We start from the raw sequence: 25,113 nt of genomic DNA on the forward strand, positions 1-25,113 counted from the left end.
TCCGGCCTTGCCCTTCCATAGTCTGTATGTTAAACCGTAGCAGCGCAAGCTCCAGGTGGCGTGTAGGTTTCGTTGCGGCTTGCTGCTAGACTGCGTATTAAAGCTGATGGGATGCAGCCTGTACTGCGCACATGCGGTAAGTCATCGACATATATGCAAAAGGGCAGTGACAGTAAGGCCTCGAGCATTCATGTTGTCCGCAGTCGGTGACACTAATTGCACAAGCTGTTCGCAGCAATACAGCAGAGAGCTAGCAGCAGATCAGTCAGTAGGGCGTACAGTTGCGCGCTCCTCCGAAAAGATTGTATTTTCGCGTTGGGGGTCTGCGGAAAGCGATTACTTCCAGCGGCATGTGGAAAAGAAGTATTCGATGCATGATTTGCGCAGTCGCTCGGTAGCATCTCACATACGCGCCTGCTAGTCCTACTGTACCAGTCTCTTTTTGTTTTCATATGCCGGTGTGCCCACGTGTGGGCAGACGTGCCCTAAATATGAAACAGCGAAATCGACTTTTTGCCGCACAATGAGTGTTCAGCTGGACGGCCACGGATTGGCGCTTGCCGTGTCTCCGCTGTATTTTACGGGGACAGACACATACTGATAGGCACTGAAGGCGTTGCAACATGTTTGAACCTTCTTGCTTTTAAGGTTTCATGGGGATTCTCTGTCCATTTTGGATTCGTAAGTACCTACGCAATAAGAACGCAGTTCATGCCCACTGAGGCCGCGCCGTGCTCACTACAACCACTGGGAGTACGACGTAAGGCCAAAATCGTGCGCCGCCAGGCAAAATGATACGACGCCACCAGCGAGTGGTGTCGCACGCAGTGAATTCTAAAGTTGCCGGACGCAAACAACATAACGTTAGCCTCCACGGGTAGTGTATGGCTCATATTATATAACTGTATGCGAGTAATGGCGATGCGAGTTCTACATCGCTAAAGCCCGCGATCTGGGTGCAATGCTTCAAGAGTTGATCATCTGATTATTTACGACGGGAGGTTCGGCTGTTTCGTCGTTGTTGATTCTCAGTAACCGCTTGTCATACTTGGCTCCTTTCCTGAATGAACCAGGATTGCAAATTTTCTTTCGTTGCATTCATAATCGAAATCACCCAAATAAACAGTACATACACCTGGTTTTCCTGAAGGCATGCGGCTGTCTACCCTCGCAGTCCCGTGCAGGCAACAATATTTCGCGCATAAGCGTCATTCGGGGCCAATGCAAGTACAATGTACTAGTGAGGCTTTTAATGGGTAGCGCGTCACCAAGCTGGTAGACGAGGCTTATTAAAGTTCTTTTGTGCATACTGTGGCAACACGGCGCGCGACTGGCATGAGTGGAACCCACTGACGTCTGAAACAACGTGCGTGCATACTGCGCAGTCCGAAGTATCGATGCGAGCATTGCGAAAAATCAAACAACGCGAAACTCTACCAGTATTTGTACCATGGAACTTGGACTGGTATCGTTGCCGATCTTTGCAATATCGGTAACGATCTTAGCAAGAACACCAAGGCGACCGCCTGTTTTGTGACACTGCGCAGTCGGAAGTATCGATGCGAGCATTGCGAAAACTCAAACAACGCGAAACTCTACCAGTATTTGTACCATGGAACTTGGACTGGTATCGTTGCCGATCTTTGCAATATCGGTAACGATCTTAGCAAGAACACCACGGCGATCGCCTGTTTTGTGACATCACAAAATACAAACTAGGAAGATAAAAGCCATACAATTGTTGCTCTAGAGAGTAGAGGATGAATACAGGAGTGTACCGCGTGGTAGTGCTTGGCTACTCCGAGAGACTGCATGCAGTGCCAGAACGAGAGTTCTAGCGCGCAATCTGTCCCACGTGATAATGACGCTGGGCCATGATAATTTTAAGCTGGCGAATGCAACGTGTGCGCAATACAATCCCCTGCGTTGAGGTGCTTGTGGTCCGGTGGAATCGCGTGACGGTACGTTAGTGCGTGCGTAATAGTTTCTGTCTGCTGAAATTCATTTTGCCATTCAACTTTTCCTTCAATTGGACTCATGCTGCGTGTCCACGGCCAGATGCAGATTACCGACGACATGGGAGCGCCTTGCATACAACAGTTCACGCAGAGTAAAGCTGAGGGCTACAGGTCGTGTAATTATTGCCTCGATCCAGCAATTAGTAGCCATAGTATACCACCTTCCCATCGCCTTGTTCACCACAGCCCTTAAGACTTTCTATTCACGACGTTGCTGCACAAGCATTTAAGGGCCTTCACATCCGGATAGAACTTTCTGATCCGCCCTCCCACTGCATTGCTCTGGCGCCGCCCATAATCGAACTCCAATTCTAAGAAGCATTAAAAAGCCAGAGGCATTAAAAAGCCAGAGGCATAGATGATTCTCGCAGCACCATGAGAACAGCAAGCATGAGTGTTGCTTATCATACTGAAAAGTGCGAAAAAATACAGTAACTCACAGACGGCTAGCTGGGAACAACATCGCCCTCGATTACTTTCATCTATCCTGCAATACAGGAGCCGCTGCGGCATGTTGGTTGGAATTTCCGCCATAATAATATCATCGTGGCGCAAGTTCCAAGGTCCCAGGTTTAACGCATGCGGGGTCAAGCGGACAGCTCTCAACATGCTTTGTTTTGCATTGGTGGCATGCCTCGTGGCTCGTTACTCACATTTCATTCTTGCAAACGCTACACTTTGTGATGCTCCTAGCCGGGCGGCTTTCATGATGCTGCGCCTGTTTGGTGTACGCCTGGAGCCTTCTTTTCAAATTAGGTCATTGTTGTTCACATTCTTCTGCTTTTCCTTAAGCAGAAGAGGACACTTAGAAGCAATAGGGAGCAAGCAGGAAAGTCCAATGAATCCGAATGTCGCCAAGTGTTCAGGTGGCACTTGCTGCAGATAGATTGCTGCTTCGTGCATTGGAAAGCGGGTCCCAGAATGGATTTCCTTCCTGTGAAGCCATCATATAATTCCGAGCGTCCGGCATAAAGACTTTTGGTCTCACGCCCACTCCTTATGTCATCCGGTGTACCTAGTGTTGCATCACTGCCTGCTTGCTTGTTACTCTACGATGTTGCCACTCGGCACATGCTTGCTTCGTGCGCTAGGCCGCGAAAGCATTGTACTCAAGAGATAATTTGTTGCACTCAGCATCGGAAGCACGTTATCCGGAAAGCAACCACCGTCTAGCTCACGTTTTGTGGCATGCGTAGAATATCGGCCACTGGATGACTGGGTTTCCAACCATGTCATAACTTACGCCCCTGAATACTCAACAATCCACTGGGATGCCTTCTGCTCAGGAATTGCCGACAAACGGCCTCTGCTCAATGGATTTGCGTTAGCTAGCTGCAATTATGTTCCATTTTCTCGGTCGTCCGAAGAAATTTCAGTAAGTACAGCATTAGCGACGTTGGTGGCGATCCGAACTACTGCTGTCCCCAATCCACAGTACCGTGCTCTACTCTATGCCATTATCCCGTGCAGGATGCCTCGTAAATCATTATATCCAGCCAGGCGCCCTCTTCCCGTACAGTCTTTTTTACGCAGTACTCTAGCTCGTTTACTCTGTTTCCTATAACAGGACTGGCTACTTCATAATCATCCTAGACTGCCAAAATATAGGGGACTATGCTTTTCATTATGCATTCGCGCTTCCTGCTCTATGCATGCAGAGCAGTATGGATAAAATTGACGGTCTTTTGCTCGTCCACGGCGCTCTAGTGTTCCGTCTTCTGTGGCTCACTGTAGCCTGGCTCACTCTAGCGTGTTGGCTTGCCTTCCATGCCAGTTAACCCAAATGTCTGAACCTTAGACGATTCCAACCAGCCCTGTATGGATATGCCTTGCTGTGAATATCGAGCGCTCGATTGATAGAATGCAGAGGGTAGCCCATAGTTTGTTGCATGACTACATCATGCTGACTGCGCCTACTGGTTCCCTGACACAAGGAAACCTACGTAGCTATCTGGCGTCTTCGCAGATGGTTTGTCATACCAGGCATCAAAACATGCAGGCTAGGTTGCCTTAAGGAGTAAAGGAACTGAAGTAAATGTAGTGGAGTCCCACGTCTCCCTAAAGCCTTCGGCTGCTCGGGGTGCCGATTACAGGCACGTCTGTTTTACTCCATAAAGCTGTTTGTTCGCAATACAAAGATGTTCTGATGCTCAGCGTGACTTAGAAATGAGCCACACAATGTAGATGCTTCACTTGATTTTCCTGTTCCCTACTCCCTATGGCGATGCGACAATATAGAGTACACAGAGATCATGTGCACGACTATCTATTAATACTGTGGCCTCCCTGAAGTCCTTCTGCATGTACTATGCCTCTTCTGGAAGCTTGATGCACTGTCCATGCAAGGATGGGCATCTGGCTTATCAATCCGTTGTCTATTTGTGGTGGTGCGCATTTCCTGCTTGCTCCCAAATTCGGCTATGCAGCGCGGCGCGCCGCCGCTCGTCTATTAGTTTGTGGAAAACTGGCAAGCAACCGCAGCATCTGATGGAAGCACGAACATCATGCTGGAATAATCTGATTGTACTACTGTTGCAGTTCAAAAGCGCTAGCTGAATCACGCATCTCAGCTGTGCAAAGAAACAGTTTTGTGCGTCCACGTTCGTTGCATGTGGTTTTGGTCGTACTATTCACTCTGCTTCCTCATAAGCCAGCGGAGCTTCATGCTTGGGCATCTATCTTCTCAATCAAAATTGCTGAGAAAAGTACGTACATTAAATTCATTGACGAACGCAAACATGTCTTGCAAACATATGTAGACAAAGGTGGGTAAAGGCCAACAAATACACGGATACACAGGATGCACCGACATAAACAGAATATAAGGATGCCCTATACGAATAGGTTACCTAACTGCCGTTGCAGTCTTTCGAAATGCCAAGGCTCACCTGAATAGCCTGGTGAGTAGTAATTGACGACTTCAGGTGGGTATAGGTTGCAGACACTTTGAATAGAATCCAGCACTTCAGAAGCAGCTTCACTCTCGCGGATTTTCTAATAAGTTACACACATAATGTCATACATAAGCCGAAATTCAGGAGGCGTGTGATCGTCACATGGTGCTCGTTTACTCAGTTCAACTCTTGCAGGAAAAATGAAGACCTTCTTCAGAGTGATACCCTTTGAATTTTTCGACTTTCACAGTGAACTCCTGGGAATTATTGCCTTACCAATAGCGTCTCCAGTGCGCCTGTTTGCACGAAAGCCCTACGCGCCTTTGGATCATTAGGCAATACCTTCGCAAACTGTTGAACAATGCATCTGCAGAGGTAGCACACTAGCAAGGAGAACCACTGCTGTTGATGCTATTGGCAACGCAAGTAGGCAAGCCCGGAGCGGCCAACCATCCACACATACACAGCAAAAGGACGCGCAGCAGTAATCCAGTTGTTACTATTATAGAATCTCAAGATTCGCGCTAAAAGCTGACCGTAGGTATTCTGCGCATGCCAAGGAATAGACAGCTAGCCGTTGATTCAGTTATGCAGTAGGCAAATGGTGTATGTAGGATAGCGGCAAGGCAGCGCCAAAGCAAGGCAGCGCCAAAGGTTACAGAACGAGAAATGATAGGCACGGCTGGCATACTTGAGAATAGAGGGAGGCGCCTCGTTAAGCAAAGGCTCTAGTGCAGCCAGATGAGTGCACATTTGAATAATGTTCTGCATGGACAAGGAAGGAAGTAAGTAAGGGAACAATTCATCATGGCGTATTGGCTCTGCAGCAGCAACCGAGCTATCCTTCGGGGAGAATTCTCTCAGTTGACTATCAAAAGGCAGGGCCAATACACGGTTGCTTTTCACTTTAAGAGCTCTCTTTGCCTTTGCTTTCAACTCGTCCGAAGATTCTGGAGAAAGAAAGTCTGACATCAATCTGCAGAAAGCAGGATGAGCACAGAAGTATTGGATAAAAGACGAACAAACCAGGCTACAAAGGCAGCAACGCGGCGAGGTTGCTGGCCGTGTATGTGTGCTTCTCCTTAGGGCGTCGATAGGAAGTTTCTCATTTTCGACAAGGTGTTCCAAACCGTATTCTTACAGCCTCAGTATATCTGCTTCTGCAATAGCCATAGCGTGGTCTGGTGAGTGACGACCCAGCTGACCCACCGCCCTGAGAAAGCATGAGCAAAAGGAATGATGGTTTCTCCCTTTTGGCTTCTGATTGATGAGAAATGCCGTTATCACCTGCACTTCTTCCCTTGCTCGGTAGCTACTGTCTGCATGCTTTTTGTCCAAAACGTTACTGACTAATTCGGCAGCTAACGAGGAGAGCCGAACGAATCTTTTACCTCATCCACTGCGCATACTGGAGGTTTTGCTCTCGCATTAATGACTCTCATTGCTTCTAAACTTGTAGTGTCATTGCTACGCACCAGGCTGCAGCTGCTTTCGCGTGGTCTTCAGTTTCCGTCTGCAGAGCGTTCTTAAGAGGAGGAATGCCTGTGAGATCGGCAATAGCGCATTATTGAAGAGTACACGCGTAAGGGCCGTGAGCTCTGCTGATAGATTGTGCAGCTGCTAGTCAACGTGAGAAGCAAACAGAGCAGGCGGCACGTTTATTAGCGGTAGGTAGATAATTCATTAAGGTAGTAGGCTTTGGTACTGGAAAGGTGATAGAAGTGCGAAAATATACCTTTCTGCACAATGATCGCCAGGGCCAATGTTTCTGTGAATGCCCCTATATAGCCGATTGCAAGAATTCCAGCCACCCTGAGCCGCAGAAGCAAACACCAGGGGGGCTTAATGCAGCAGCGTTTGAGGAACTCACGAACCAACTCCATGAAAAGTTTCTTCTTTAGCATTAGCGCATTAGTGATCAAGTAATAAAGGACACCGAGCGGATATGGATGGATCACACACCGAGTCGGCCCCGTTGTTTCCTGAATCAAATCCACCAATGCTGCAATAGCCCCTAAAATGAGCATACACAGGAGATTCCTGAATGAAATTACAGATGTTCACGCCTAAACTGCACGGTGATTGATACATGATGCTCGAAGTGCCGTTTTTCCTATTCCTGAAGCTACTCCTCATGGTTTCGGCATCTACCGTGTTCTTTCTTTGCAGTTAAAATTTGTTATTATGACCTGCATTTGCAGCAAAGACCGCCAGTTGAGGTGTGTGCTTTACTATCTCCCTCACACATGTGGCCGCGTTCCTCCTACAATTTAAGAACAAGGAAAAGACACAAAAGAATTACATCAATTATCCAGAATATACTGAAGAGAGATAGCATACTGACGAGCTGCACTGCAGGGTTTGTTACAAACAGATTGACGCCGTTGATTATGTCAAAATTGCCAGAGGCGTTAAATTTTTATGGTATTAAGGGCGACATACCGGACAAGGTCATCGGGATCCTTCAAGCAATGAAGTGTCTTTGGCATCGCCTCCGCTTCGACAACAGCCTATAGTAGCACATATAAAGGTGAAAACGGTTGAAAACTCACATGAAAGTAATTTCAAGGAGAAGACTACAGCAGCTACTGCTCTGTTCGGTGGTGTTGGTTACGAGTTCCCGACCGAACCTCAGCAAAATCCACGGAGTGGGTGGCGATGCGCGAGAGACACCAGCAAATCTGCAAAAATATTCTCCAGAAATGCATATTGAAAATTGGACATTTCAAGTCACAGACTTTCGATGATAAGCAGTTTATAAACTCTTCGAATCCCAAAACCAACGCGGTAGGTATAACGAAAAAGCGAAAGGAGATTGCACGTGAACTCATATACCATTCATGCTAAGAAGCTTCTCAGGACATAAAAGCGAATCGATGGCATAAGCTCGTGGCAGCACGGAGAATCAACGTTAGTAGTCCAATTCTGCAGTTGAACAGTTGAGGTCAGCACAATTGATGCAGAACGAAGCCTTTTTCAAGGGCTTACCTGTCGACGGACAACAGCATCAGTACTACCCAGTTGCTTCGACAGCAAAGGCACTGCACCAGCGTCGCAGACAACCTAATGCAGGCACAACACAACGGCAATATAATTCCTAGACTTATCTCCCCTACTGCCGACTCTTTCCCGTGCATTCATTCATTTGACGGTTTAGAGCTGCTCGTTTTGCACCTACCTGTGCGAGTTCCTGTGAGTGTTTTGCTATGTCACCGAGAGCTGCAGCTGCGCTCCTTTTGATGTTTGTTTCAGGCTCCTGGATGCATAAGACAAGTAGCGGAACGGCACCCGCAGCAACTACCGAGGAAGCCAGTGACTCCGAGTGGCGAGCAATGCATCCTGGTGAACGAAGAGTCACACGAACACAAACAACGAAGAGCAGAACAGAATCTGAACCATTAAAAACACGGCATGTGTGCGCGGCAAGGTTCCAGAATTCGTACAGCGCAAAGCGCAGACGGTAGGGGCTCGACAGTGTTTCAGGGTATCATGCCTATTGCAGACGCAGCAGCGTCTTTCACTTGCGGGTCGAAGGCTTCCAGACACTGCGACAATGCTGCCAAAGCACCACTTTCCACAACTGCCTGCATGCATCGGACAGTACGAATCTTGGGGAAAAACATCCGCACATGATCAGCAAAGACGTTCAAGACCTAATAAGCCAGCATTAACGTTCAACAGCTTGTACGCGCACATGCGGGTGCCTATGAGTGCTAGTTAGCGAACTAGTAAAGCCACAGAAAAAGCATTCTTCGTCGGAATGCAGTCAAGATGCTCACTTCCATTTATACAATACTGGCTTTTGTCCGCTAAAACTTTAACAATGCAACAATACAGGACCGGGCGGGAATTACCTGTGCCAGTTCAGCCGAGTGCTTGGCAATTGACCGCATGACAAAAGCAGCAGACCTCCTGTAGAACCTCTGCAAAAGAAAAATATATGCTGCAAGAACCTCGGCATTTTCTGGGCTCCTGCTGCGCCATCGTTACGTGCTGCTGAATCAGTGTAAAATACAGCGTGAATATTCTAGAGTGTTTCCGACTAAGTCAAAACCTTTTGTTGCACGGGCTACGCTTGGGTTTCGAGCGCCACAGAATTTTTCAAGTTCGTTTTCTTGGAATGCTCAGGAAGCGAACGGGATCGAACTGGTTCAGCAATTGACGTGCACGGAATCACACTTCAAATGCACGAAAGGCCTACGTTCTGCTCCGCGACCGAGGCAACAAGATGCGGTAGTATTTCCTCATTCACGCATTCCCTCGCTGCCTCTTCGCTATGTCCGGCCAGCCGTCCAACTGCAACCGCTGCTGTCTGCTGAATTCCTGGGACAGAGTCTAGCAACAGTGGTCGTAGAAGCCTCAATGCACCTAAACGATCCCAGGAATAAGTACAGAGATGAGCTCTCGTGAGGTAATGAAAAATGCTAGGCGGTAAACGCCTCCCCTCCTGCTTCTTCAACGATTCTAATGCTAACAATTCTCGAGGAGATTTCCATGTTTCCTAGAACAACTTGGGGGCGGCGCTCGGAGTCGTGCGCCTTTAAAACTCATCAGGACATATAGAACTCATGTGCAGTTCAACATATTGAAGCAGTAAGCTTCCCAGACTTGATGGGATATATAGAGCTCATGTGCATTCCACTGCCTTAACGCTGCTGCTGTCAGTCTACTTTACCAGCGGCGCGCAAGCCATCAATGTTCTGTGGCCTTTGAGTTAGGTCAGCTAACGTCTGCACGAAGTGGGACCTCGCCCTCTGGAACTCCTCAAAGACCTGGTTAAGAGTGCGGCTCATTCTACGGGTATCGCAAAGCGAGAAGCTCACACAACGCGAATCGGACCTCTTTTGCGGCGTTGCATTTGAAGTATGGAGTTGATGCAACCGAAAGAAGCATTGTGGAGGAGCATGATGTCATGAGGAGAGAGCTAATATGTTCATCATCAAAGGTTCTGCGCAGAATCAGCTAAAGTCAGCAAGAAGAAATGGACGGCCATCTCCAGCACAGCAACAGCTGGCGTACGTGCTGCTTTCTCCTCGTAACAAGACTGCTTTGGCGTCAGCAGAACTCGAGTTGAGCTCGTATATCGCCAGTATACGCGTTTCCACTATTTGAATGCCTGCGGCTCTCCTAAAGGCGGCTCGAAAAAGCAGCTGCCAACAGTAACAGGTGGAGTGCTCAGCCCCCTAATCCCGGAGGTGTAAACCGTAGTCGAATCTATGTCATGTGGCCAGCCGTCATGCGGATAAAATCGGCTCTTGACATATAAAATGAGATTTAATAGATAGATCTGGTGTTGAGGCGTGTGTAACTGACTGTGTTGCAACTGCGGTGACCCCAGGAGTCCTGGGAGCTGTGAAGGGTATTGTGCTCTTTCCCCTGATTCCAGTTAATTTAAGGCAATCTTCGCGAGAAAAGGGATAAAAATTGCAAAAATGTGTCACTTGTATCACTTGTAATGATGTATTTCAGGTAGACTGTGAGCAAGTGGAAGAATTTGTGCAGCTGGACCCAAGCTTCAAATGCATGGGCTGGCTACTGTCGCTTCCATAGCAGCCATCTCCATGACGAAAGCGCTGCTGAAATTGTCCTGGCCTAGGATTATATTTTGCTTGCCTGAGGGAAATCATGCTATATATTTAAACGAACATGGGAAACGCTGTGATCTGCCAGCGTCGCGCAAGTGTAAGAGCCCTAGTCTCCTTCAAGGACAGCGCGTTTCTATCTTCATGTTGTGCTCTTAGTTCAAAAAAATATCCGAAAATGACGTAACATAGCCTTTGTTTTTTCTCAGCCATTTTCAACTGACATCAAATCTACACTGAGTAGGCTGGCTGAACGCTAAGTTTGTCCTGGGGCTCATCTTGATGTTTCACTGGAACCTCTGACTTTCCCGCTAGCTCACATTACCCTTTCCTCGTTGAAGGCTCCCTCCTGTTCAAGCTTCAGAATTATGGCACTATTAATTCTATATCTAGGTCCACAGCACTTAAGGACTTCCAGGCGTAAAGTTAGCCAGGAAAGCAAGTGAAAATGCGCGCATGGTGCGTCGCATGATGGATGTTTCTCAAAACTACTATTCTCATTGACCAAATTTTCGAAGATTTCAGGATGACCGGAAGTGCCTATTCGCAGCTTTTCTGATGATTAATTCAGCCTAAAATCCAGTTAGCACGATCAGTGGCACGAAGTATCCGGATCGCCAGTAGAAAATATTCCCTGGTGCCAACGTAGCAATTGCTGAACTGCGCAAGTGCCGCCTGATGGCTCGTCAGCCCAACATGAACGTCATTTCCTAGGGTTCGTCTCAGATTTCCGTGCAATTGGCTCAAATACTGCTATCATTAGTGGAGGCTACCACTTTCTCCTTGTATTGGAATTTTTGGCTTCTACGCTTTTCAACAGGTGACATTTCGACGGTTGGAAACTGAGAAGAAGGGAACGCTCGCGAGAAGTCTACACTGGGAAGAAACATAGTTAGGCATTCATTCAGATGAACAGCTCGACAATTGTTTAGTTCACAGGTAACCTGCGGCCTATGAAACAAAGACATGTCTCAAGCCAAACTTTGAAACAGACAGCGTAAGGAGTTGTCATCGCCTCAGGGGTAGGATCAAGTATCTTGCCCCTCAGGTGCGGCTTGTTGAGCGACGTCGCTCAAATCATAAGGCTTATCGGTGCAATTTTGAATGGCAATTAAAGAGTAACCAGAGGCGATCTGGCAGGTGATTATTTCAAAGCCTTCTTTTGTGCGAAGGCGCACTGTTGTGAGTTCCCCCTTCACACACAACGGACGAGGATGCGCATGATACGAAGTACGTGGCAACTCTTTTTCGTCCTCACTTTAGGGGCTAAGGCTTTACAATTTTGCAATGAAGCTGACTGTTTAAAAGAGTTTTCCGGCGCCAGGGAGGTAGGCAGAATATTGTATGTGAATTTAAGGGAAATGTACTAATCTTCCTCGATTTCATGCATTTGCGAGTTGCCTTACGTCACTGGGGAATAGCTCTCGCATGTACTGCTTCGCCTTGGCACAAAATACACTGCACACACAGAATGGGTCACAATGGTGACACTGTATAAATACAAAGGAAACTCAGCACAAAAAGCCGTTGGAAGCTGGTTATATTCAAGGCAATCTGTGAATTTCCTTGTTTCGTAGGTGTTTGGATCTGCATTTGTGGCTCACGTCAACTGAGCAGCATAATGAAGCGAGCGCTCCCGAGATAGTTTATCATGGTGCCTAATGGGGATGCCTACATGCAAACAATGGAACCATCCCAACTCAAATTGTAGCCAGGAGATATATAGCCTGTGTTGGTAGCCAAGAAACATTGCAGGGGAAGACGAGGCAAAGCCAATCCTAACAGAGGGTGTGCCTTGTCTACGTAATTCCCTGCTCAGATGTGGATTTTCGAACAGTTTCAACCTTTACTTCTCTGCCTACGAGAATGCGTGTGCATACATTATGTGTGCGCTGGAGGGAACGGGAACGAATAATCCCCTGTGGGTTCGCAGTGTGGGTTTCTTCAGTGTGACTTCGTTTTTACACAGAGACGGCTTATGCATGGATTCTAAAAGTTGGCAGCTGCCCTTTTACTTATGTCATGCTTGGAATGTCATTTAATTGGGTAGCTGAGCTTTCGATTTCTAATGTTTTTTCAGTTGAATAAAACTGGGTGCTTTTCACTCACCATCCGAGTTCACCACAACGTAGCCAACCACGGAAGGGTTATTCGCCAACCACGACCGCAGCACTTCATCTACTTCATTCTGAGATCCTGACATTGCGAATTGAGTACTTGGAGGAGGTTAGGGCTTTTGCCGTTCGCTGAATAGCTTCCACCTCCCCTAGAGTGCACTCACTTCACCTGGAACGACACTGTCCGCCAAGATGTATGAAGTGGAGCGTGTACTACAAAAAGTAGTTCAGGGATCAATTTAAATGAAAAATCAGCTGCTGAGACATCACTTTAGGCATTTTGCCTCCACAAAACAGGCGCCATCCTTAATGCCCTGCACCTACTTAAACTGTGTCGACTGCTCGCGGCTACTCTTCGAAAGAAATTACAAAAAATGCACAACTACAGCCTATACTCAATGGAAATTTGCACGAGAATGCACAGATCTACGTTTTTGGCGCAATCATGCGCTGCAGCGTATAGGGCGAGGTGTCTCTGCAGAGGGCTTCCGGTGATAATTGCGTCCCTTGGACCCTGCACCCAGAAATATTCGGCGAGAAAGCCTAGCTAGCCCAGAAGTATGCAGAAATTTCCTTGTTCCTATCAAGTCGTGGGTGCAGATCTTTGCACTACATCAAGCAGCTTACGGAAGGACAACATGGAATGACGCTCCTGGGGGCTTCCATGAAGTAAATTAGACATAGCCGACACTGAATAAAGTAAGAAAGCTTTCAGTTTATAAGTTATGATTGGCTCACAATATCTTTGTTCTGGAAGAGGTTCTAAGTTGCCTATGTGTGGCTAACCTACGTTCTCCGACAGTACCCGCCCAAGATCTGCTGCTGCCCGTAGGAGACGCCTTGTGCATCACCGTTAAATCCTGCAGCAACGCTGGACTCTAAGGTATTTGGTGCTGCTAAATGGGGCTATAATCTTACGCAACTGTAATGCTGGGTGGCAAACCATCCAAAGTTGTGATTTAGGGCTATTTCCAAAAGGTTCATCGATCCATCTCCCCTGCAGTTAAGGAAACTGGACTCATACCCGGAGATTGTCACGTTTTTAAGCTGCGGCGAAGCTGCAAAGCTTCGTCGCAGCTTAAAATCGTGACATTCTTTGTAAATTATTCAGTTTGGCTCGACGCGGACAGCTAACGCGCCTGTGGGAGTGGAGCTCGTGCTCCATGTTGACATCCTACTAGCCACACGACAATACAAAAACAGTCCCAATAATACTGATGCCAGGTGCATTGTAGAGACAAATGTTGGTGCCATACACCGCCTGGAAGGAGTTTCGATGGACAACTACTCTTGTAGAAGGAAGCACTGCCCTTTCCCTTGTTTGGAAAATGCCCCTTGCTATTGTGGTACTTTAACGATTCGGACCAAGTACGTCAGCAGCAGACAAGGCCATGTCACGTAAGACAGCCACTAATGTTGATTGGACCCCCTGCGGCAATACTTCAGCTGGCCAACCGGCCTAGGAATTTTGGCCCAGCTCGCCCTGAACTTGACGACTAGGGACTGTAGATCGTGCCGTTCTAGTGGATACCATCGCATGCACTTTACAACTAGGGTTGAAGGCATCTAACCCTGCCTAAGCAGTAACTACTTCCGACTGCAGCTCTGCGCACTGAAGATGTTTTAAGCATGTAAACCGAAAAGAAGCTCCAAAAGATAGGTAGTGGCAGTAGGATGAAGCTGGAGACTCGGCATTGTTGCCAGAAGTTCAGTGAGACCTCTGAACTGCTCTCGCTTAGATGAAAACTAACAGAAGCCAATAAATTGCACATCTAGCTCTTTAAACGGAAAAATCCTAGTTGCGCGCAACTACATTCAAAATAGTTCATTGGTACGAGCTGGATACTGCAAGTGAAGGCCTTATTTGTCCTTTAAGCAAAACGTTTGAAGTATGATGTTTCGACATGTGCGTAGAATGAGAAAGTAGCACACAGTGACTTCGCAAGCTACTTGGCAGCAGAAAAAAATGGAAAAGCTACAGTTTGACTACCGGTATTTAAGCGTCAAACTATTTCCCAGGTTCCCGAGAATGCGCGATAGCGTGCCCTGACATCAGGCAAAAAGCGGTGTTTGCAGGGATTAGAGGAACAGCGAATCTTTGCATCTTGAATAGTTTGCGATTGCTCGATGAAAAAGGGGTTCACGGATCAGTGGGAAAACAGCCTGATGCTCTTCGGGATATGGTACAAGAAGAGAGGGCATTGCTGATCCCAACTGTACTATTCACGCAATAAGAAAATGCCTCAGTGGCAAAGCGGCCTGCTACGGCACGGCTTAGGACGAACTGTGCAATCCCATATACGGTGGCCCTGTTTTCAAGAATGTTTAGGCTGAGGAAATAACCGCGGCTAGAACTGCGGATTAGTAGAGAGAAAGACGAAAAAAAGGTGTTCCGTACAACTGACTTATATTGAGAAAATGTGAGGCTCGTCAGCAGGACGCCAGGGAATCGCACTCCGATAATGCAAAAGCCACTGTGTTGCCGTCTAGCCTAGGAATAATACGATGATACTCCAAGCAGGAGTGTATTTATGGAATCTTTGTGAGCGCTGAGTTGGAGCCGTTTTCTCCATTATCGACGGCGGTAGTCACTGCCGACCATCGATCCCCATGAAGCGTAGTCTGCCACTCTCGAGTCAAACGGGCTGACGCGGCCCCCCGTGCGAACTGGACAATCTGTCCCCATGTAATTGTAACGGTCACTCGTTGGACTATATTGTTGCCTCAAAGCAGCTCCTGAGTTGCACAGGTCACATGGACCCAAGGCACCAAGGTTTGGAACAGAGCTGGAGGCGGGCGATCTTGGTCGGCTGTTTCCGCAAGAGTAAAGGCAATCACTCTGCAGAGTGCTTGTATCGTAAATTTTCCGTGGTGAAGTGGCTGGAGCTGCGGGCTCCTGGAGAGTGTAGCCGCTTCCACGGCGCTGGTCACTGTTTCTCCTTGGCGCTGTTACAGGAGATAGAAGTGAACGGCTCCTCGGCTCTCTAGGAGAAGGATTTGGGAAGCTCTCGTCCAACCTCATGCTGGACTCTCGTTGGACGGGGCACGAGACAATTTGTGCTTTGCTTTCGCAGCGAACGTTAACAGTAGCCTGAGGCGGAGAGTGACTTTCAATTTTAGCCTTCGCTCGTCTTGCTTTGGGTCTGGGGAGACGGTCAAGCACTGCCCTGGCAACTGCAAAATCTGACGCAGCTGCACCCAACTGCCATTCAAGAATAGGAAGCAATAAATCATCGTCTTCAATCAGCAACTGGCATACCATTGCATGCGACTGATGGAGCTTCGCTTGACCGGACAATACATACCGACACCCCTCAGCACAACGGGCTGGCGCGTCCGGTGGAGGCACCACTTCCAGTGTTGTCAGATGTTCAAGACTAAGGAGCAAATCTAGTAGACAATCCTCATGCTGCTTTTCTAGCTTTTCAAGTTGCACGCGTAGACGGCTCTTTCGCTTTTCTGGGGACATTTCCACAGGAGTGCGGCGCCGTAAAAAGCAGTCAAATCTGCTACTTAGACAGGTGCCAAGTTGCTTGGCTAAACGGTGGCATAGTGCCTCTCGGAATTTAGGTGCAAGGGCTAGCATCGTGTGTACGGCCATGTTCAAGTGACGGCAGGCCTCGCACAGCATTTCGGGGGACAACTTTACGGCGGCGTCAGACCCCGCCGGTAAAACCCGCTCGAGTAGTGACAAAGCAGCGTCGAGGTGATCGATTTGCTGCATTAGCAGCAGCTTTTCGTCGAGCAGGTCGCCGTCGAGGCTTGCAACCTCATTGCGGATTCTTGCCGCCGTTGCTTCAAGAACACTTTGGGCTCCTGCAACAAGAACACCACGTGAGTTTGGGTCCCCCTGGACGGTCTCTGTCACGTGAGTTCTGTGACGCCCCATTGTGCAGAAGCTGTGTGTTCACCGAGCACCCTTCAGTTTGGCTCTCCGCAGTGACCGCCTGCGAGGGGCAATGAAGCCCTGCCCACATCCTATGTCACCTTTTTTGATCAATTTTTCGCTCTAATCGCGTTTTCAAAATTTTGTACTGTTTGCTGCTTTATCCAGGAATAGCTGCGCTGCAGCCAGCATCAGGCCGCACCGCCACGGAGCCCCAAGCTGAAAACCGCTGTTGGCCTGCATTCTTCCGTAGGCAGATATAGCTCGATCGTACTTTTCAGTGTATCACTGGCTTTGAATTAATTTAGGGACTGCGCTGTGAAGTGCAACGAAGGAGATTTACCAGGCAAAGATGCTCACCCCGATGATGTGCGAGGATACGTGGCCTGTCTCATGGGTCATTTATTTAAGTTTTTCGACTTGTAGCACTTGGATAATTCCGGCTGGAAGGAGTGAAATACCTGCCTCACATTTTTGGAATGGATTTCTGTAAGGCTACTGTGGGAACTAGGGGTCGAACTGTGGTATCGTTATCAAGTGTATCGACTAGTTGGTGACCTCACGGGAGAACTGGGATTCGAGGACGACGATAGCGTGTCACGACATGAGTCGCTTGTAAACACGAGTACCACGAAGTACTTTCTACACCCATTTTATCCAATATTGGCAGGCACTTTTCCACCATAATCGTTGGTTCCTACCTTTTCCGTTACTAACTGCGCTTCTGTGAGAAAATGGGAGCCGGTGGACGCGGGCATTGCCACACGCGTGGTCGCAAGCGACACTGCAAGAAGTACGGTAAGCATATCAGACATTACTGATCTGTTGAATATGTCTAAGAATGCTATGTTTTTCTCGGCAGTGGGTCCTTCAGAGGATAATCCTCTAGAATCTGTGTAGAACACACAGAGAAGTGCCAGTGATGCCACTGCCTGGATAATAACTAGTGTGCTTGTTATGCTGTGTAAAAGCCACAAAGATCCTGTAGCAATTGATGCTGGGCAGAGCTGTGGACGCTGGATCTCGTCATCTCCGTTGGCTGTACTGTACAGACGGGCACTACTTTCCCTATGAAGATGGGAAGAAACGAAGCAGAGGACAAAAAATAGTACAAATTAGGCAGCGGCAGGAGATATTTGGCCTTGGTACTGCTGCACGACTAGTTATGTGCGACGCCGGCCGTGCACTCCTTCTCGCCACAGCGTATCGCATGAGAGAAGAAGTTATGACGTTTGGAGATTGCCTAGCCAAAGAAAGGATAGCCTTATTAAAAGGACTTGACCATTTGGAGGCTCCTTTACTGCTGATTGAGCGATTGCTTGCACCATTTACCGCACCCGGGAGGTGCCGAGTTGACTTCAGTTTCGTCAATACAGCTTGCCGGCATTACCATCTGGCACTCGATGCCTTCATAGCTGTTGCACCATCCTTCCGGAAAGCGCAAGCTGTTCGTCACAAGTGGATTCGCAATAGAGGAAAGTGCTGTGCAAGGATTCGTTGTTGTTGTAGCATCATTTGTTGTGGATGCCACTGCCATAAACATCCTCCAATGGCCCGCCGTATGTCCAGGGCGAGGAAGATATTCGAAGACCTCGAGATAAAGCATGAGGCTTCTGTAATTGATTTGGCGCTAACGTATGAATACTACTTGAGCTCACCCGAGCCTCCACCGCCAGATGCGCCAGCTAGATGCCTCGCTGCAGGCTGTTTCATCTTGGCAGCGCAGCGAAAACTGCATCAAGTAAGGAACAAAGACGAATGAGACAATAGGCAACTATGTGGTGGGCTGTAGAATGATTATTAACGGGGAAAAAGCCAATGGAGACATGAAAGTGCAGGCGGACAGGCAGATTGCAATATTTGTGCACAGATACGAAGCCAGTTTCAGCCGCTGTGACCCAGTTTTGGGTGCGACGTGTTTCTCACCAGCGGCAGGTGCCCAGATATTCTGCTGCGGCCCCACACTACCCATTTTGACAAGGTCTGTAAGTGTTCTTTTCAGGTAAATTGCCACTTCCTGGAACCGCGGGACAAAGTGACAATGGGGATGGCAGAATGGACACTAGAAGAAGCTGCCGCGGACCTAAGAATAGCGCATGCAAAACTCAAGACACTTCCACGTCGTATGCGCTCTGGTCGAAAAAGAGGGAAAAGACCCCCTCCACTAGTAACATTTCTCTCCCCTGGAAATTGTGTCACCATGGAGGAACATCCGAAGTGGCTTAGTGCTGACGAGCACTGCGGGCCGTGTAGAGAGTCATGCATAGTCCCACCTTGCGGTGGTCATGTTGGATTTCCATTGGCATCTCACGTTAACCCTTCAGGGCCTGTCGCATTCCCTGTAGTTCCAACAACTCAACAAATTCCCGCAGCACCTGCGGCACCACCTTTAGAGCTTCCGCAGGCTGTTCTAGTGCCGCAAAATCCAGTCTTAGCAGGCTCATTCCCTACGAAATTAATACAGGCATCTCCAGTGTTACCTAGCCCTTCACGTTTCCAGTCACCCTGTGTCCGATTTCTTCTGCCGGACTCGGGAGCAACAAGCATTTCTCAGCCAGCTGCCGTCTCCAGCCAAAGGGCTGCTGTGAGCGCAGTGTTGCCAGGTGGAGGATGTGTTGTACCCGATGCACGCTCTGGAGGTGCTGTGCAATTAATTCACAGCCCAACATATCGCGCGGCTCGGACTTGTAATGGCATCGCTACTCAACTTAATTGACTTGAAGTGATACTACCGTCTTTCTACTGCCTTCTAGTGAAGAATGCCAGCCCCTTGGTCAGACTTTGCTGTTATTAGGACTACACTACACTGGAACCTGGCGTAGATAGAAAAACATGTGTTTCGTTTCCAACAGACATGCCTGTTTCTTCTGTTACCAAATCTCCTGGATAAATTTAGCAGGTCCACGTGTCCCCCTAGTAGAGGTGCAGCTCCGTTGGCAGATAAGTTCGATAAAAGCCCTACGAAACAGCGCTGTCGAAAGCCTGTCAGTTTGTTTGCCGGAGGCGTGCCAACAACCTGCTGCGTGCCTTAGAGCTGAGGCTAGTTAGTTCTGGAAATGGTGCTCGTTTGATGACATGAAGTTTGATTCTTATCAGACGCGTTCGATCTATCTGGAGGTCTGGGAAAGGAACTTCGCTTGGAAATGCACTCAGCAGATTGTACTCCCTGCGCTACTGAAGAAGACGCATAGGACACTGGATGCAAAATAAGCCCCAAAAAGGACGTTTGTGAAAAAGGCAACATGCTAAGTATCAAGCGAAGTACTTAGGACTCTGAACGGCGGATTCAATACAAATCGCTTTCTGTCAGAGAAGACCAAAGCAAGAGTTAGCAGAAATTTGATGAGGCACGCGAATTTGCATTTTGTTCAAGCATGCGGGCACTTTTCCGGCTAGCGGAAAGGCCCTCACCCTCTTTTGCTTATGGTTCTGTCTGACTATTGGAAAGCACTTCTGCATCAATCAAGTTCGAATAACACACCCATTGTAGATTTGAAGGGGACTGCTTTGCTTGATGATGATGGAACTCTGGAAGTACAGGCGCGTTACAGCGCAGAACTAGTCCGTTTCATGCAGATGTTGTTGGGCATATCTCCCAAAGCAATTCTTGAAAATATGCCAGTGTGCCGGAGGCTACCATGCTTCAACAATGCCTTGTTTAACAGTCTCAAAAACGGACGTAAAGTTGTTTTAAACCTCTCGCAATGCAAAGGATCATTATGTGGATGGTCTATCGGGGGATTCTGCCGGCGCAGGCTCGCTAATTTGACTAAACTATTGCGGCAAGCGACCCTAGCCATTATGGAAGCCAGTAGTCTCCACCAGTCGCCATTGTTTTGCGATGCGCGCCATTTAAACATCTTCTGCTGTCGTTTTAAGGTAATGGTACAACTCCTATGTATTACCTCAGGTTTTTAGGTTTCCCATACTGCTCTCAATGCATTCCCTGCTTGTGAGCTGTTAGGCAGCGGCTACTCCGAAAAGATCGTCACCGCGTGACAATGCTTTCCGTAGGACTGGGAAGGTACTTAGTGATATTTAAGCTGTCTGTCTGCCTCAGAAAATGAGAGGGTGCGCGAGGTTTCTACCATGTGCTCGTAAATAATGAAATTCGAGCTAGTCTGCCATCAAGTTGTCTTTTCACTGACGAGCATGAATAAAGAAGCAATGAAATGGCAACGTGCTCACGAAACTACTGGAAGTATAGTTCGTAATCGAGTGCTGCTTCGGATTGCCCAACTTCCTTCCTACTAGCCTGCGAAAGAGAGAAAATGAAGCTGGCAGCGCACTGTGTGCTGTGAAGAAGCTTGTGGTTTGGTCGGCTGTAACACGACTGAGGAAGCCATGCTTCTTGTGAATATAGAGTGGGAAGCATCTGTGTTTCCTTTACACACCTCTTCCTGCTTGTAGAATGGCTTCGAACGAAACATTACTGGTCTTCGAGGTCCCCGGACCAGGGTCTCTCCAGACTGACGTGAGAGCTGCAGCTCATTCCACCCACAACAGGTATATCTCCTTTTAGTGGTGAAAACTTGTGACAAACTGACTCAGTGCTTGAAGCCTTATTATTTTGTTAATGATGTGCAGTGAAGGCCCCTTTCAAGCTCACCTGAAGTCTTTCGTCACTTTTGAGATGCTGCTTGGCCAGCTTTTCTTGCCGTGCCCTTTCACGACGTTGCTTTTCCTTCGCCTTTTCAAGTTGATGTACTAGCTCTGGGTTTTCAGCTGCAGAAAAAGAAGTTTGACGAAGGAAGCTCAATTGGCTGTTGGGGATATCCTGGGAAGCAGCTGAAGCGCAGAAGACGCATCTGCGGATATGAGCCGAAGCTACGTCGTGCGCATAAGTGGTGCTGTCGGAATAGGCAGTTTATTTAAGTGACGTGTTGCCTTCGTGCTTAGCAAGTATCGCAAGATGCGAGTCTAGGCGGGCTTCAATCTGCTCCAGCATGCGAAGACAGTCTACAGAAGCTTCCTCTGTTCGCAAACCACAACACTTCTTGTTCATAAGCACACATTTTTTCCAACGTGCGTTTATGATCAAGGAAGTCTACAGCTTTCCTACTTTCAAAGCCGCAGGCTGCATGAATTGCCGCAACATGAGCAGTCAACTTTTGGAGAGCTGCTGATGCGTCGGACTCTTGTTCCTGCAAAGCCAACTCTTCTGCACCGCAAACCCAAATTGAAATGGAGTGTTTGTTCCACAGACTAAAACATAACGCCATGAACGGCGTAGCTTTTACAGGCTTGGTTTCTGTACTCAACTCTTGCCCGTGCATCGTGAGCTCTAGCATGTAATACGACTATAAACCTATGAAGTAGTTGCACGCTGTGGTAGCGTGGAATGAAGTTATAAAACGGAATAGGCAACGCGCCTTTATGCTGCATGCACTTGTCGCGCTGCTGTTGAAGTTGGCGCTGAAGTTGTGCAATCACCGCTTCTAATCCTTCCAGCCGCGCTCCCATCTCAGCACGAGTCTCATCGAATCGTTTCTCCATCGTTTCCAGCTCCTGCAGTTAACGATCGCGTAAAAATTCTACTAAATGCCCTTGAGGAAACTGTGAACACAGAAGAGCCTCTCTACTCCGCTGCGACGTAAAGGCGGATGCAGTGCTACTGCATGCACTTCTTCGTCAAGTGCTGAGCTTTTTAAAACAAAATCTAACGCTACAGTTTGCCTTCCCAAATGGCTCACAATGGCTGCTTCATGAGCGTTTTGAATTAGGAACAGATTCTCCTCTTCCAGTTCCTGAAAAAGGCGAAGCGGTTCTTGTGGATCTTTGAAGTAAAGATCAATGCCAGTGACCGCCAACTTTTCCGCTGAATGCAGAGCCAGGCCGCACTGCAGGGATGCATGGACACCCTCGGATAGTCAGCGCATATGCACACGTAAACACGCTCTTTGCCCACACTGAGTCACATGCGTAGGCATTCACGAGCTCGACAACGCAGAGCGTTTTGAAAGTGGCTGGAGAAGCACTGCGATCTTCAACAAGAACCTGCATTCCGGCTAGTTCCCATAAACACACAGCATTTACAGCTAGTTGCCAAGGTGGCCTGGTCCACTCACCATCGAACATATTCTCGAGGTCTGCTGCGGTCTTTAACTTTCCGTATAGCTCCATTTTTTTTTTCTCGGCTCTCTCCTCCATTTCCTTTCGAGTAGATGCACCTGAAGGTGCCAAAGTGGTAAAAGCTCGACCTTTTGTTAAAAGATCAATACGAACATAGCTGCGAGAGAAAAATGAGGACTTGCAAAGGCAAATTTCGTGTCCATTTTCACGTTCATCGCGGTTTTTCCCTTATTTTTGCATGCTTGACTTTCGTTTGGGCCTGCGGCGGTAGGTTTCGTACCAGCTTTGGCCCCGCGGAACTTCTTTTTCTCTAGTTCTTGAATTTTTTCACGGAGGTCTTCGTCAATGGTTTCAATGTCGGCGGTGTACTGAAGCTGCTGCTGCTGCAGCTGATTCTGGACCCACTGCTCTTTTTTCTTCTGGACGCGCTCCTTAGACCGCTCTTCCTGTTCCTTTATCCAATCCTATGAATATCAGTAAGCGCTACCGTACAGGGCATACTTGCTGCGTGATTCATTTCGCTTCATTCGACTGGCTAAGCTATATTCTTGTAGTCGGGTAGTCTAAAAACAAGGGCACACGTTGAGATATCCATGGTTCCAGATTCAGTCCGACTGCTCTTACCTGGGGAGTTATATGTTCTAGGAAGGATCTATACCTTGAGTATTCTTCAATTTTTTCCCGATTAGATGCAACGCGAGCTTTTGTAGCGTCGAGTTTCTGACGGAGTTGCCGGACTGCGACTGCTTTCTCGTGAGCAGCCCGCGCTGCTTCGTCGGCTTTCTGCGCCATCACAGAGTCATGGTAAAAACATGCGACAATAAAAGAGCCAAATGCATAAGTACATTCATAACATGCACCAAGAGTGAAGCAGATTGTTTGCCGAGGCAGTGGCAGCGTTCTTGCCGTTCATTAGGAGTTTCACTTATGTAGATTCACAAGAAGGCGCGTTCTCTTTGGAAACAAGCCTAAACAACTCCACGTTTTGGAACGTGCATGCGTTATGCGTGTGCTGTGTTCGAGGTGAAGTTTTATGAACTCACGCGGATAGCTTCGTGCGCAGCTGCATCACTGCTCCTTAGAAACTCGTCAAATTTCTGTGCGTCCCTTGTTAGCATGCTTTCAGCTGTCTTAACGGCCTCTACCTTTTCAGCTGCTCGATCGTGGAGCTTAAGGATTTCTATTTTTGTCACAGGCAAAACATACGCAATCTCCTCAGGGAATCGAAGCTTGGAGTGCTACATTAACGTGTCCGTTGGTCTTCTGCCTTTTGGAGCACCAAGATAGGCTGAGTCTGCATTCGGCTAGACATACGAACCTGCCTTTCTAGTGTCTATTGCCATCTGAAGCAAAAATGCTTCTCTTGTCTTTTCCACTAGGGCGCGTGTTCCCCCACGTCTTTCTGCCCATTTGAGAGTCGTTTGAGCTTGGTCATCACCAGTTGTTTGTTGCGCGGAATCTCTGTTATTTCCTGCCATAGAAACATCTTCTTCTGCATCTGTATCTCCAGCAGCGCCACTACAATTTGCGCAAGCATGAGCATGAGAGTCATCGGCTGCTCTCCGTGTTTCATCTGTTTCCTCCTCTCCAGTAGGGAAATGGATCGACGAATCATTTGTAATAAGAATTTCTCTTTCTTCCAAAGTACTTTCTGGGGAGAGTTTTTGGGGAGCTTGTGTGCGTTGAGTCTCATCACTAACGGTGGCCTTCGCACGCAGAGTAACCAGTTCAGCAACCACGCGGACTTTGCTGGCCGGTACTACCAAACCGGTCCTGTGAGCTAATCAGTAAAGCGCCCTTCTCCACAGGTTAAGGAAAGGAACGTAACGTGCCTGCATTGCTTCCTCCGAACAGGTTTTGTTCTTCACTTCCTGCTGTGTAGCCGGAGGCAGGGAAGGCCTTTCCAGTCACGAGCTGATTCAGTTGGACACTCTAAGTGAGAAGGCCGCTTCAGGCTCATGAATAACAGTTTCCTATCCGTCACTTACAGGGACGAATAGTGTATCCGATGCCCATTATTCAAAATTGAGTGAATTTGCTCTGCTGCCAAGGTTGTTACCACAACCTTGCATACAACGCAGTTGAGTAGGTTGCTACCCCTCGCATGCTCGACAATCACTCCAATCAAGACGGTATTTTAATGGTAAGTGCTTCTACAGCGCCTTTCTAGAAGACTTAGCGGCTTATGCTATGCATGAGTAGGGATGACACGGAATGCAATCTCGTTCATGCTTCACTCTCGTTGAGGTGTTGGTCTGCAACACCAGTTGTTAGCGACTAGTCTCCCAGTGGACAGCAAACAGATTTCATATACTAGTTACGTTGGGTTTGAGGCATGCTTTTAGGTGTCGCCTTCGGGTTGGGAAACGTGATTGCGTTCTGTGCGATCAACTGGTGACCCCTGTCACCTGTAAAGCTGAAATCTGGAGGACTAATGGGAAAGAAGAGTCCCTACTCGGGATATGACCAGTACAATTTCCCAGCTATAAATTTCTAAGCATTGCTAAGCACTGCTAAGCATTCGACTTTCAAAAATGTCTACAG

General features: G+C 48.0%; 4 protein-coding genes across 4 annotated transcripts; all 4 read right to left on the reverse strand.

The window, feature by feature from the left end:
• Positions 1–4,679: 4,679 nt before the first annotated feature.
• Positions 4,680–9,705, reverse strand: ENH_00052540 (armadillo/beta-catenin-like repeat protein, putative; the record flags this gene model as incomplete). The annotated part of the gene is made up of 7 exons (XM_013581402.1): positions 4,680–4,714; positions 4,907–5,012; positions 5,819–5,888; positions 6,875–6,952; positions 7,355–7,422; positions 9,114–9,280; positions 9,588–9,705. 7 exons carry the CDS (start codon positions 9,703–9,705, stop codon positions 4,680–4,682), a joined length of 642 nt encoding a protein of 213 aa, XP_013436856.1.
• A 2,389-nt stretch (positions 9,706–12,094) lies between these two features.
• Positions 12,095–12,697, reverse strand: ENH_00052550 (roadblock/LC7 domain-containing protein, putative; the record flags this gene model as incomplete). Its single annotated transcript, XM_013581403.1, has 2 exons — positions 12,095–12,165; positions 12,604–12,697. The coding sequence occupies 2 exons, from the start codon at positions 12,695–12,697 to the stop codon at positions 12,095–12,097; spliced, it is 165 nt and encodes a 54-aa protein (XP_013436857.1).
• Positions 12,698–15,183: 2,486 nt separating this feature from the next.
• On the reverse strand, positions 15,184–16,500 carry ENH_00052560 (hypothetical protein, conserved; the record flags this gene model as incomplete). Its single annotated transcript, XM_013581404.1, has 1 exon — positions 15,184–16,500. The coding sequence occupies one exon, from the start codon at positions 16,498–16,500 to the stop codon at positions 15,184–15,186; it is 1,317 nt and encodes a 438-aa protein (XP_013436858.1).
• A 5,202-nt stretch (positions 16,501–21,702) lies between these two features.
• On the reverse strand, positions 21,703–23,687 carry ENH_00052570 (hypothetical protein, conserved; the record flags this gene model as incomplete). The annotated part of the gene is made up of 6 exons (XM_013581405.1): positions 21,703–22,005; positions 22,167–22,315; positions 22,566–22,667; positions 22,850–23,033; positions 23,194–23,352; positions 23,613–23,687. The coding sequence occupies 6 exons, from the start codon at positions 23,685–23,687 to the stop codon at positions 21,703–21,705; spliced, it is 972 nt and encodes a 323-aa protein (XP_013436859.1).
• Positions 23,688–25,113: the final 1,426 nt, after the last annotated feature.

Source organism: Eimeria necatrix, genomic scaffold (genome assembly GCF_000499385.1).
Source record: "Eimeria necatrix Houghton genomic scaffold, Enh_scaff41, whole genome shotgun sequence".
Lineage (NCBI taxonomy): Eukaryota > Apicomplexa > Conoidasida > Eucoccidiorida > Eimeriidae > Eimeria > Eimeria necatrix.